Genomic DNA, 13054 nt, shown 5'->3' on the forward strand with positions numbered 1-13054 from the left:
TCTTCATAATGCATTTTGTCATAATACTTCACATAAGGTCACAAGAAAATGTTTTGTTGTATTTATTTACAAATACTTCTGATAATAGTTGGGTAAATGTGTTCTGGGATTGAAGCGATGTGGCTTGGTAAACGTTTTATTGCCGGTATAAAGGCTGATAATGGCTGAATTAAAACAAAAGAATAAGGATTATGTCTCATACCTGGCAGAGATGTGAAAGATTCTGTTTCCTTAAACTAGTTTGTCATGCATTTCTTATTCTTATTTGAACACATTTACAGCTAAATCCTAGTATTTTAAATTTGCGATTAATCCTGATTAATCACAATCACTGTGATTAACGTGATTCATTTTTTTAATTGATTGGCAGCACTTATATATATATATATATATAAATAAATGAAATAATAATAATATAAATAATATGATATAATATATAGACATATGTATACTGTGGTGTGAAAAATGTTTGGCACCCTTCCTGATTTTGTATTTTTTTGCATGTTTGTCACACTTTAATGTTTCAGATCATCAAACAAATTTAAATATTAATCAAAGATAACACAAGTAAACACAACATGCAGTTTTTAAATGAAGGATTTTGTTTATGAAGGGAAAATAAAATCCAAACCCACATGGCCCTGTGTGAAAAAGTGCTTGCCCCCCCCCCTGTTAAAACATACCTGTGGTTTATCACGCCTGAGTTCAGTTTCTCTAGCCACACCCAGGCCTGATTACTGCCACACCTGTTCACAATGAAGAAATCATTTAAATAGGACCTGCCTGACAAAGTGAAGTAGACCAAAAGATCCTCAAAAGCTACACATCATGTTGAGATCCAAAGAAATTCAGGAACAAATGAGAAAGAAAGTAATTGAGATCTATCAGTCTGGAAAAGGTTATAAAGCCATTTCTAAAGCTTTGGGACTCCAGAGAACCACAGTGAGAGCCATTATCCACAAATGGAGAAAACATGGAACAGTGGTGAACCTTCCCAGGAGTGGCCGGCCGACCAAAATTACCCCAAGAGCTCAGCGACGACTCATCCAAGAGGTCACAAAAGACCCCACAACAACATCTAAAGAACTGCAGGCCTCACTTGCCTCAGTTAAGGTCAGTGTTCATGACTCCACCATAAGAAAGAGACTGGGCAAAAATGGCCTGCATGGCAGAGATCCAAGACGCAAACCGCTGCTGAGCAAAAAGAACATAAAGGCTCGTCTCAACCGCTCATAGCAACAGTAAAATATGGTGGTGGTAGTGTGATGGTCTGGGGCTGTTTTGCTGCTTCAGGACCTGGAAGACTTGCTGTGATAAATGAACCATGAATTCAGCTGTCTACCAAAAAATCCTGAAAGATAATGTCCGGCCATCTGTTGGTGACCTCAAGCTGAAGAGAACTTGGGTTCTGCAGCAGGACAATGATCCAAAACACACCAGCAAATCCACCTCTGAATGGCTGAAGAAAAACAAAATGAAGACTTTGGAGTGGCCTAGTCAAAGTCCTGACCTGAATCCTATTGAGATGCTGTGGCATGACCTTAAAAAGGCGGTTCATGCTCAAACCCTCCAATGTGGCTGAATTACAACAATTCTGCCAAGATGAGTGGACCATTCCTCCACAGCGCTGTAACAGACTCATTGCAAGTTATCACAAGCGCTTGATTGCAGTTGTTGCTGCTAAGGGTGGCCCAACCAGTTATTAGGTTTAGGGGCAAGCACTTTTTCACACCACTGTATGTATATATATATATATATATATGTGTATGTATGTGTGTATTATACGTAAATTTATATATATATGTGTGTAAATATAGATATTCAATCTATATATATATATTTAAATGTATATTTAATCAGTACATTTAAATAAAAATTGTTTTGTTACAATTATTTGTAAAAGTTATTCTAAATAATTTTATTAAATGTAAATATTTATAGAATTCTTCAAAAAATCTAAAAGCAAAACATTAAAATGAATTATAAACTTTGTATAATTAATACAATTATAATAAAATAAAAATGTAATTTAATTCAAAATGATTTATGCTGTTGTGTTATAAAAAAATATTTATATGCAGTTAAAACTATAACTATGCTATTTTATCTGTCACAAAACAGCATTATATATTTAGATGATATAAAATTATAAAAGTAGAACTTTTTTAAAACCAGTATATAAATTTAATCACTAAAACATTATAAAAAAAGTATTTAAATATAAAAATATTTTTTAAAAATACTTTTAAATATAAAAATTTACAAGTGATTGTATTTTAATGTGTAATTATTTGTAAAAGTTATTTTAATAATACTAAAATTAATTATAATTGGATTTTTAATTTATAGATTTTTAAACAAATTAATTAAAAACATTTAATTAATAAAATTTAAAATGTGTTGTTGAATACAGATGTAAGAATGTTGATTAAAAGACAAAAATTAGGAAACGAACAACAATGCTAAAAAAAGTGTAATCATTGAAAACTAAATAGTATTTAATTTATGTTAAATTAATAAAAAAATTTGTATAACTACTACAATTATAAAACTAAAATAAAAATATTTTAATTAAAAATAAATATTTATGATATTATCAAAAATAGCCTGGCATGTTGTCTTTTTTAACCATAATGTGTTTTTTGGCAATGCTATCACATCGGCTGACCGGAGTTCTCTCAGTATAGTGTGTGAGGTCTGCTGTGTCCTGCAGGTACAGAGGTAGAGTAGACAGCGGCGTTTCTTTCTCTTTAAGAGCCTGAAGACTTCCTGTGAACATCAGAGTGGACATGGACTCCAGCCTGGACCTGAACTGAGGCTGAAACACCCAGAAGAAGCTAGTCAACCATCATTACAGCAATAAAACAACACAAGAGTAACTAGGGCTGGGAGATTTTTCTGATTTTATCGATTAATTCAAATTGAATGTTTTGCCATGATTTTATTTTGTAGAAATCGAGGAACCCTTTAAGAATCGTAAAAATTCGAGAGTTGGCCAAACATTCTGAAAAAAATTAATTAATTAATTTAAAAAAATCGAGATTTAAATTTTTTGCCATATCGCCCAGCCCTACCAGTAAGTACCATCCCCTCCGCTGACCTGAGACAAGCCCAGGAGCCTGCGTGTGTGCTCCAGTCCCTGCACAGCGTCCAGCAGGGCGGCGCTCATCACTGCCGTAGCAGACGGCCGCTCGCTCGTCCTGAGCACAGTCAGCATGTAGCCGTCAGACACGATGAGGAGCGGCTGGCGAGGATGCCACGTGACGGAGTAGCGCTGTCTCATGGGGTCACGGAGCGACACGCTGGAGCTGGACACGCCGCCGTCCTGTGACTGCAATGCCACCGGAGGTCTACGGAGGAAATCCAGCAATATAGTCAGAAAACTTCACATGTAAAATCTTTTTCATGCATGACAGCATGCATCTGATATAAAGCTTGCATTCATATTTTTATAGTGTTGCACATTTTAAATGTGAGAGGAAATGATGTCTCATGCCTGCAGAGAAGTGATTATTATGTAAAGACGTCTCACTATTCATGTACTGACACTGAACAATGACCATGGGAAAGGAAGAAAAAGATGAACAGAGATGTATATACACATACAGATAAACAAAAACATTATTATTAACATTATTTATTTATAAACAGTTAAAAAGGTGTCATAAATCCTGAAAGATATGTTGAAAGAAGAAAAAAAAATAATACAAGTAAAAAAATATTGATTAAGATAAGTATTTATCTAATAAAAAGTGTATTATTTCTGCAAGTAATGTATATATTTAATAACTACAACATTAAATAAAAACATTTTGTAAAAGGTTTTTTTTTTTAAATGTGTAATTATTTGAACAAGTTTTCTGAAAATGTATTTAAATAATTGTACTAAATTTGTAAATGTGTTGTTTCGGTAAAATAAAACTTAAAATTAAAACACGCATGTATAATTAATAAAATTATTTTAAAAAATTAACAATTTAAATCAATACAAAAAAGTTAAATAAATACAAAATGTTAATAGTTATTTAGAAACAGTTAAAACGATATCATAAAACCTACACAACAACATAAAATGTGTAATGGTCAAAAACAATGTTTTTGACTGCATTTCTTCCATTAATGTTTCTACAAGAGTTCAATATCAACTTCACTCAGTGACACTGGAAGGGTCAGTAAATTGCATAAACGAGAGGAAGCGATTAAATGACCTGTAGGTGACCAGCGGGTGAAGAGGCAGGAAGTGGGCGGCACCAAACTCAATGCTGCATCCTGTTGTGGAGAGAGAGACGAGTCCACCCAGACGCGCCAGCATGAGCAGAGAGCCTCTCTTCAGCACACAGGCCAGATAAAGACCTTCTGGAGTCCAGCTCACAGATCCGGCCCAGTACGACCTGCAGGAAAACACAGCACTCTTACTGCCTCGAGTCATAACATACTCTGTGCATGCATCTTACTTTACCGAATGTTTATTGCTATTTAATGCACAATCTGCTGCTGAACATAATATAGAAGTTGCTGACCAAGTTTACTTCTTTTTTTTTTTTTATAAATTATGTTTTATTAACAAAGTTCGGGAGGAGCACATCAGATACTTCAGCCTAATTAACACAGGAGGTTCGTACTCAAGTTAATCAACGCATGGATATAAATACAGCTGGCATACCTCTGTTCATTTGACGGTTAATCAGCAACCCTCCACCACCCCTTCTCCACTCAACAGGTATCACTACAGTTCTCACCACACTATGGGGGGTACTCTGGGTTCGGGCCATTCCTACGCCTGGAGCCCTTCCCCAGGACAGCACGCCAAATACGCATTACCTTACTCGTGCTAAATATATATAAGTGTGAACTCGTGAAATCTGCATACGTGACTCTGGAGCACAAAACCAGTCATAAGGGTACATTTTTTGAAATTGAGATTTATGCATCATCTGAAAGCTGAATAAATAATCTCTCCATTGATGTATGGTTTGTTATGATAGCACAATATTTGTCTGAGATACAACTATTTGAAAATCTGGAATCTGAGGGAGCAAAAAAATCTAAACATTGAGAAAATCTCCTTTAAAGTTGTTCAAATGAAGTTCTTAGCAATGCATATTACTAATCAGAAATGAAGTTTTGATATATATATACAGTAGGAGATTTACAAAATATCTTCATGGAACATGATCTTAATATCCTAATGATTTTTGTCATAAAAGAGAAATGTATAATTTTGATCCATACAATGTATTGTTGGTTATTGCTACAAATATACCTGTGTTACTGATGACTGCTTTTGTGCTGCAGGAACACATGTGACAAATATAAAGCTTGAATCTTAAAGATGGGGAGTGAAACAATCTCACAAACCTCTTTTAAGTCACTATTCTCAATATTCAATTGTTTAATGACCATGGAGGATGAAGAAAACGATGAAAACAGACGTAAGAATCCTGATTTTAAAAAGGCTCTAATTATAAAGGTCATTATTTGTACAAGTTGCATTTTTGGCAATTTCTCATTTCGCTCATCGTTAGGTTTGATCATTGAGTACTGGGGAGGCGTGGCTTGTGCCGGGGGGCGGGGTATGGTCGTAAAGGAGATAATGAAAATATCTGAAGACTGTTATGAAAACGAATGTTAAAAATATAACATGAAAACCTATCTATGAACACATGATTAGAACACTGTTAGATTATGAGTATAATGCAGCAATATTTTAAAAAAGAAGCAGTTAAAAAGGAATAGCTGCCAGAGGTGAAGCTGAAGAGTGATTTTATGCTAATAAACTGAAGCCCGTTCTGACACATCCTATGATATTAATCAGATAACTTAGATATTAATCCCTCATTAATATTGAAGTAAGCCTACTGTTGAACAAATATGATGAAAAGCACAGCTGCTTTTTTTTTTTTATATATATGCATGCATGTGTCTATTTATATATACGTAATAAATATACACAGTACACACGCATATATTATGTAAACAAAAACTTTTATTTTGGATGCGATTAATTGTTTGACAGCACCAATAAAAACGAATACTATATTGATGATACTAAATTAAAACTGTTCTCTAGTAAGTGCATACAGCCAGCCAGTCGGATGATGTCTACCTGAGAGTTTTTAATCACCCACCTCACATATTTTGCTGGTAAACTGAGCGTCTTAACGCCACACCCTCCTAACAGACTGGACACGGTCACAAAGTTCTGAGTGCTGATGAACAACACCTGCGTCGCCTGACAAAAACACACACGCTTTTAATCACTGCTCAAATGTTTTCCTGATTGACTGCTACTGAATGCAGTGCTGAGTTCACCTGTGGGTCTCTCTGGTTAAGGACGACGGCTAGTAGTTGACCGTCTGGAGAGAATGCTGGGACCAGAGCGCCTCTGGACTTCACTGGTTTACACGGAGGCAGGAGCTGGTTGAGCGGGTAAGACCTAGAGATCCAGCGAACACTGAACCCCACTGAACTGTGAAGCAAAGGGCAGAGAAATAGACCAGGAGATGCAGAAACATTCAATGCAATGCAACTTGATTTGGTTAAAACTGTCTGATTATTCTACGTAAATGCATCATTTTATATTACCAAGTGGCTTTTTATTTTGACTAAATTGTGCTGAAAGCAATATAACAAAAGAGACCAATGTTCAATAAATAATTACATTTATTATTAATAACAACCACCAGCATAAAACAAACTAACAAATTATGCTTTGAAATAAGCATAGTTCAAAAGAGCTGTAAATTATAATGGATAAAAGCACATTTAGCATCATCTGACCTGAGTTTGTTGTCCCACGTCGAGTCCCACTGGATCTTCAGAAAGGTGACGATGAGCTGCGCTTCAGCAATGAAGAGAAACGCGCTCAGACACACGTCACCAACTGCCTAAAAACACCAGAGACGAATAAAACACATCCACAAGAAACCTAAACAATCTGCATCAGATCAGTGTTTTTATACCTGGTTCTTCACAAACACACTGTGAACGGAAGCCTCTTTGTCTTTCGAGGAGGGCAGCTGAATGTTGTCATGGTCTGATATCTGCCTCCAGCGTCCCGGGACTGTGGTGTCCCGCGGGCTGCTCAGATCCTGAGGTGAAGAACACTCCCAGAGGAACACCTGTCCTGTCAGAGCGGCCAGGAAAACTCGGTGTGCGTTCTCCGAAACCAGCAGAGAAAGCCGTATTGCTGTCCCTGAACCTTCATAAGACAAGAATGTGTTCGTTTGAGGAGAATTTCCAGATGTGTGTCAAGAAAAGTTTGTAAAAACCTGGAGATAAACTGAGCCTGATAATGATACTAAGCTTGTTTCATAATTTGATGAACTGCACTATTATTGCACTGAATCAACGCTGAACTGACTTATAGTGCTGCTTTACAGTTGAACTGAGTTTGTTTCATAGCTAATGAGCTTTGTGACATTTAAAAGAATAGTTCAACCAAAAATGAAATTTGGCTGAAAATGTACTCTTCCTCAAACTATCCCAAATGTAGAGGAGTTTGTTTCTTCATCAGATTTGGAGAAATATAGCATCACATCACTTGCTCACTAAAGTGAATGGGTGCCGTCAGAATGAGAGTCCAAACAGCTGATAAAAACATCACAATAATCCACACCACTCCAGTCCATCAGTTAACATCTGGAGAAGACAAATAACACTTCCTCCAGTGAAAAACTGCATCTGCTGTTGTCTCTCGCATCAAAATCCAGCTACATTTGTTTAGAGCTGTTTTGTCTTGTAAACGCTGCTTGATCTGCAGATTTCTCTCCTGATTGACACCAGAACACTTTTTCACTGAAGGAAGAGTTATTATGGATTATAGATTAATATTTGAGTTAAAAATGTCTTAATGCTGGATTTGTTTCAGCTTTTGTCTTCTCCAGATGTTAACTGATGGACTGGAGTGGTGTGGATTATTGTGATGTTTTTATCAGCTGTTTGGACTCTCATTCTGACGGCACCCATTCACTGCAGAGCATCCATTGCTGAGACACTGATGCAGAGACACATTTCTACAAACCTGATGAAGAAACACACTCATCCTGATCTCAGATGACTTGAGAGTGTCTCAAATTTCAGCCAATTTTAATTTTCATTCACATAAATACCATTATTACTGTGAAGCTGCTTAGAAACATACATAAATAAAAAGAAAAACTCTTACACAGACCTTTAATGGAAGAAAGCAGCTGATGAACCTCAGGAACGGCGGAGACCGTCTTCAACAAATCCTTGTCTTTGTTCCACAGGAAAAGTTCTCCAGAGAGCAGAAGACCCACCAGCCACACGCCTGCAAATAATACTGTTAAACACACCTGTGTCCCGCAGCGCTGAAGATTTATCACAGATCTCAAATCCTTTACCGTTCTGAGACGCAGACATGGTCAGCACCCTCGGCAACAGCGGCTGGAGTTTTGGGGTCTTCTTTTTGGTCTGTCCCGAAACCAAATGTATTTCGCTGATCCGATTGTCATCTAACAGAAAAACACCCTCCTTTTCCTGGAAGCAACACACAGTATATCAGTGTTTGTGTGAAACGACAGAGGATCATTTGTAACCGTATGATCTCACCCTGCCCAGCCAGCAGAATCTGGGCCACGGCTTTCTGCGCTTGATGCTGGACGACAACAACACCTCCAACTTCACCTCCATTCTCGGCCCTGATGGGGAGTCCCACAGCATCCAGCTAAAACAGGGATATGAAAACAATCAGGGGAATTCATTGTATTTACAGCACACCTAACAATGCTAAATACTGAAGCAGCTTTATTAGCAGTGCCTTTATACACAGCGGCTTGTTTTTACCTGCTTTACAGCGAAATCATCAATACAACCACAAACAAACATATATATTACACGAGTGAGAGTAAATGCTTATTACTCAATATGACATATTGGGTTAGTGAAATTGAGTCTTAAATTAATTGCATTATAATAAAATAGAAATACATAATAATAATTGTATTTTTTTTTTAATTCAACCTTAGCAGTCATTCAGAGAAATCAAACTAGCAGCAAAAATAAAGTACATACTTATAATAAATATAATATTTACTCTAAATACTCTACAATAAATTGCATTATTATTGTTATTGTTATTGTTTACCAAATTCATTCGCAGATAAATCAAATCAGTAGCCAAAATAAAGTATTAGAGCAGATAAATAAAGAATATAAACACAAACAGAAACAGAATAAAGAAAGATTTATAAATGATTCTGAACTCTGTTAATATTCAACGAACACATAAATCAGCTGAATATTCATTAGCATTAGCATTAGCGCTCTCTCACACACACACACACACACACACACACAACTCCTGTAGAGTCACAAACACATGTTAAAGCGTCTTTATACTCTACCATCATGCCATGATTTTAATAAACAATTCCGCGTCTGTTTATTCCGCTGTTTCTCAAACCTCCCTCCTCTTCCGCTTTTCCTAACATTCCCGCGGCGTTGCCATAGAAGCAGAAGCAGACGAGTACGAGCATGCGCGTTCAGGAGGCGCGTGGTCTTTACGCTTGACCTGAATGTCAGTAGCGCGCGCGCTCTGTCCACAGTAATGAAGTATATTTATTTTATTTGCTTTATTGCAAACTTAATATATAGTTAGAATATTTTAATGAAGTGTTCAAAAAGTCCAACGCAGCAGAGACTGACAGGACAAACACTCAAATAATCTTCTGCATGCTTTACTTTAAACCAGCTGTTTTACATCAATTATTGTGTTTAATAATATCAAATCAAACATTTGTTTTGGTTTGTTATTTTATATTTCACTCCTCTGTTAGTCGTATTTTATTCCATGCATTAATAATAATAATACATTTTATTTAAGGCGCCTTTCAAACCGCTTAAGGTCACCGAACATAAATAACAATAAACAACAATAATAATAATAAAATAATAAAAAAAGAAGCAGCAGCAGTTACAAAATAGCCCCAGTAAAGTAACACTAGTCTAGAAGAAAGAGATGGAGAGGAACCCAGATGAGTAGACAGCCATGAAGCAGGATAAGCTCTTCTGAATAACTGAGTTTTAATTTAACTTTAAATTGGGATAAAGAGTCTAAATTCTGTATGTTAGCTGGGAGTGAGTGCAAAGGCCTGGTGTATGGAGGAGACCCAGTGAAGAAGAACGAAGGGTTCTAGAAGCGGCAGTACTGTGTGGGTGAGAGATGAACGAAGGCGAAAGACCGGGTTAATGTGAGCTTCAAATGAAAGAGTGCTGTCAAAGACCCCCAAGTTCCTAACCTGGTGAGAAGGAGAAACAGAGGAACCATCCATGGATAAGCAAAAACTAGACCTAGAGAGACTAGAGTTAGTACCTATAAGAAGTACTTCAGTCTTACTGGCATTACGTTTGAGAAAATTAGCAGAGAAACAACTAGTTATTTCGTGGAGACAGTTGGTCAGACAGACAGGAGGAAGAATGAAGTCAGGCTTAGTCGATACATAGAGCTGCGTATCATCAGCATAACTGTGAACTTTAACACCAAATTTAGAAAAGATGTTACCAAGCGGGAGGAGATAGATTAGGAACAATATACTGTCAGAAAACATGTGCAAAATGTGTCCCTTCAGGGGTCCGATGGCTTGTCACTGGGGCAGTACCCTCAGGATACACCCGTACCGTTTCACATGGGTATCTGTACCCTTGCAGCATGGGCCTGTCAAAGGAAAATATGTACCTCTGCTTACTAAATAGTACCTTACAGTGCTATGGTACCATTATATACCTTTAAGAAAGGTGCCAATGTGTCCTTTTAAGGGCACTGCCCCAGTGACAACCCTTGTGTACCATTTGATGGCAAATTTGTACATCATACAGCATATTACAAAGTCCAGAATGCTGTTTATCACATTTATTAAACATTCAAAACTATTACATTCTGACATTTTTCACAGGATGAATGTTTTTAGCTTTATGACAATGTCATAACAGGATACACTGCGCAATTTTACAATGAAAAATCAATCTTTTTCCAACATTGCATTAATTGTAACTTTATACCTTAACATTTGATCATAAACACACAGTTATTAAAGATTCAAAACTATTACATTCTCACATTTTTCACAGGATGAATGCTTTAAGCTCCATCACAATGTCTCATAACAGGATGCATACTTTGAGGAAGTTTACGTTTTGAAAAAAAGTTGTTTAGACTAACTTTTTAAAACATTTCATAAAACTGTAAACAGCAAGAACATTAAGCTTAATATGAAACTTTTTTTTTTTTTAAATCTGTACAAATCGCATTAAGTAGATTTTTCTACTGCATTCAACATTTTGTAAAAACAGTTTTGAACATCAATTATCTCAAAGCAATCTTTTTCCAACAGTACACATTGCATTAAGTGTAACTTTATACCCTTAAAACATTTCATCTCAAACACACATTTCACCAAACACAATATTACACATTTAATTTGACCTTTTTAATCATTCTTGAGGATCACAAAGGATATATGATCAGCAGAGTACGTGTCAAGGGCCTGAAAGTCCATCTGTTGCCCTGGATTTATAACACTCCATTCAAAGTCATCTTTTACTGAGTATGCATGGAAGTCATACGTCACCGGAATTACAAACTTGCCACACAGAAACCATACAGTATTGACATTTAAAATGTATTTCATTTGGAAAAATAGAGGAATTTCCTCTGCGTGCACATAGTCAAAATACATCTTTTAAAGCATACTTCACATTGTCAACAGTCACATTTGAAACACGCTGAATGTCGAAATCTCCATTTCCATGTATATCGGTTAGACATGTGAGCAACAGTTACTTAAAACCTCAGTGATGGGTACATATGAATACTTTGTGTCCACTCGGTGACCTGAAAATATGATGTACCGGTTCAACCAGCCTAAGCTTAGATGTACAGTGTTCTTTTAACGTGTGGAGAGCTAACAGATTTGGACGCTTCTTCAAAATAATCCCTTGACTGTACATTTCTCTTATTTCAGGACATTCTAAAATGTTGAACCCATTTTTTTGAAGATGGTAAGTAATAAAAGAGTCGTAATTCTCTTTAAAATAACAATAAAAAATTGATGTCATTCACTATTTCCTGCTGGACGGTCTGTGGAATGGGATTTTTTTCTCTACATTTAAGAATGAAACTGAAGAGATTTTCTTTGAAGTTTGTCAAAAGCTCATTCCTAGGTGAAGGCATTTCATCTGTCCTAGGCTGTAGCTCATTGGTATTCTCTAGATCATTGTGACAGTCCATGTTTTCTAAATCATTGTCATTGTGCAAGTATTCAGTAGCACCCATATCATCATGAGGTAGAACAAGCTTCCTATGTTTTCGATAGACATGACGCCTGAAAGACTCGTATACTGTAAAAGATGACTTGCAGTTCAGTCCACAAGTGATGCTGAAATTGGGTTCATGGTTGTGAACCAGACCAACATGTTGAATTAGTTTCATTAAGGTGAAGGTTTTCTTCTGCACCTTGTGCATCGATATGGTTGTGGCATTTTTAACACAGGATATTAATTATTCGAGCGACAGTTATTGGAAGGGGCTTGCCACCCACCTCAGTTATCTTTGCTATGGCATGCTGCAGGAAGGGCAGTGTATTCTTCATGTAGGGTGGATAAGCCAAGTTGAAAACATAGTAAGCACTGAAGGCTGCAATTATCCCTTCTTTAAAGCCTAGTCCCCTGCACACCATCCACTTTAACAAGGACTTGAACCCTCTTGGAGAGCCATTTCCAGTCAGTTTCTACCAATGGTATGGTTGGGTACGGAGTATCAGCATCACACTGTGAAAAGCAAAAAAGAAAAAGAGAAATTCTATCAGTAAAACAATGCTACATCTGTCAGAACTACATAACTGGTCATGTATCAGAGTATTACACAGTGATAGTTAAACGAATAGTCCCATACCTCTCCGTGTGATTAAACTCTCTTCTCTTTAAAGATCTGGGGCAGATCAGTGCTGCACGGAAGTCAGAAACTATTGTAAAATAAAATAAATTAACTCAAACAACTAACTTCAATAATTTAATATTATAAATTGCCTGTTTT

The 13054-nt window shown here is 36.5% G+C and overlaps 1 protein-coding gene across 1 annotated transcript in view; it reads right to left on the bottom strand.

The window, feature by feature from the left end:
• cplane1 (ciliogenesis and planar polarity effector 1) overlaps window positions 1–9470 on the bottom strand; it is a 52302-nt gene extending 42832 nt beyond the window's left edge. The window contains exons 1-11 of the mRNA XM_079407590.1: window positions 9369–9470; window positions 8575–8689; window positions 8367–8502; window positions 8174–8293; window positions 6963–7201; window positions 6781–6887; window positions 6313–6469; window positions 6129–6232; window positions 4209–4391; window positions 3101–3350; window positions 2669–2818 (exon numbers count right to left, since the gene is read on the bottom strand). Of these exons, the coding sequence (XP_079263716.1) occupies window positions 2669–2818; window positions 3101–3350; window positions 4209–4391; window positions 6129–6232; window positions 6313–6469; window positions 6781–6887; window positions 6963–7201; window positions 8174–8293; window positions 8367–8502; window positions 8575–8685 (1557 nt within the window). The 5' untranslated portion in view covers window positions 8686–8689; window positions 9369–9470. The remainder of the gene's footprint in view (window positions 1–2668; window positions 2819–3100; window positions 3351–4208; window positions 4392–6128; window positions 6233–6312; window positions 6470–6780; window positions 6888–6962; window positions 7202–8173; window positions 8294–8366; window positions 8503–8574; window positions 8690–9368) is intronic.
• Between the last annotated feature and the right edge of the window lie 3584 nt (window positions 9471–13054).

Source organism: Barbus barbus (genome assembly GCF_936440315.1).
Source record: "Barbus barbus genome assembly, chromosome: 45".
Taxonomy (NCBI): domain Eukaryota; kingdom Metazoa; phylum Chordata; class Actinopteri; order Cypriniformes; family Cyprinidae; genus Barbus; species Barbus barbus.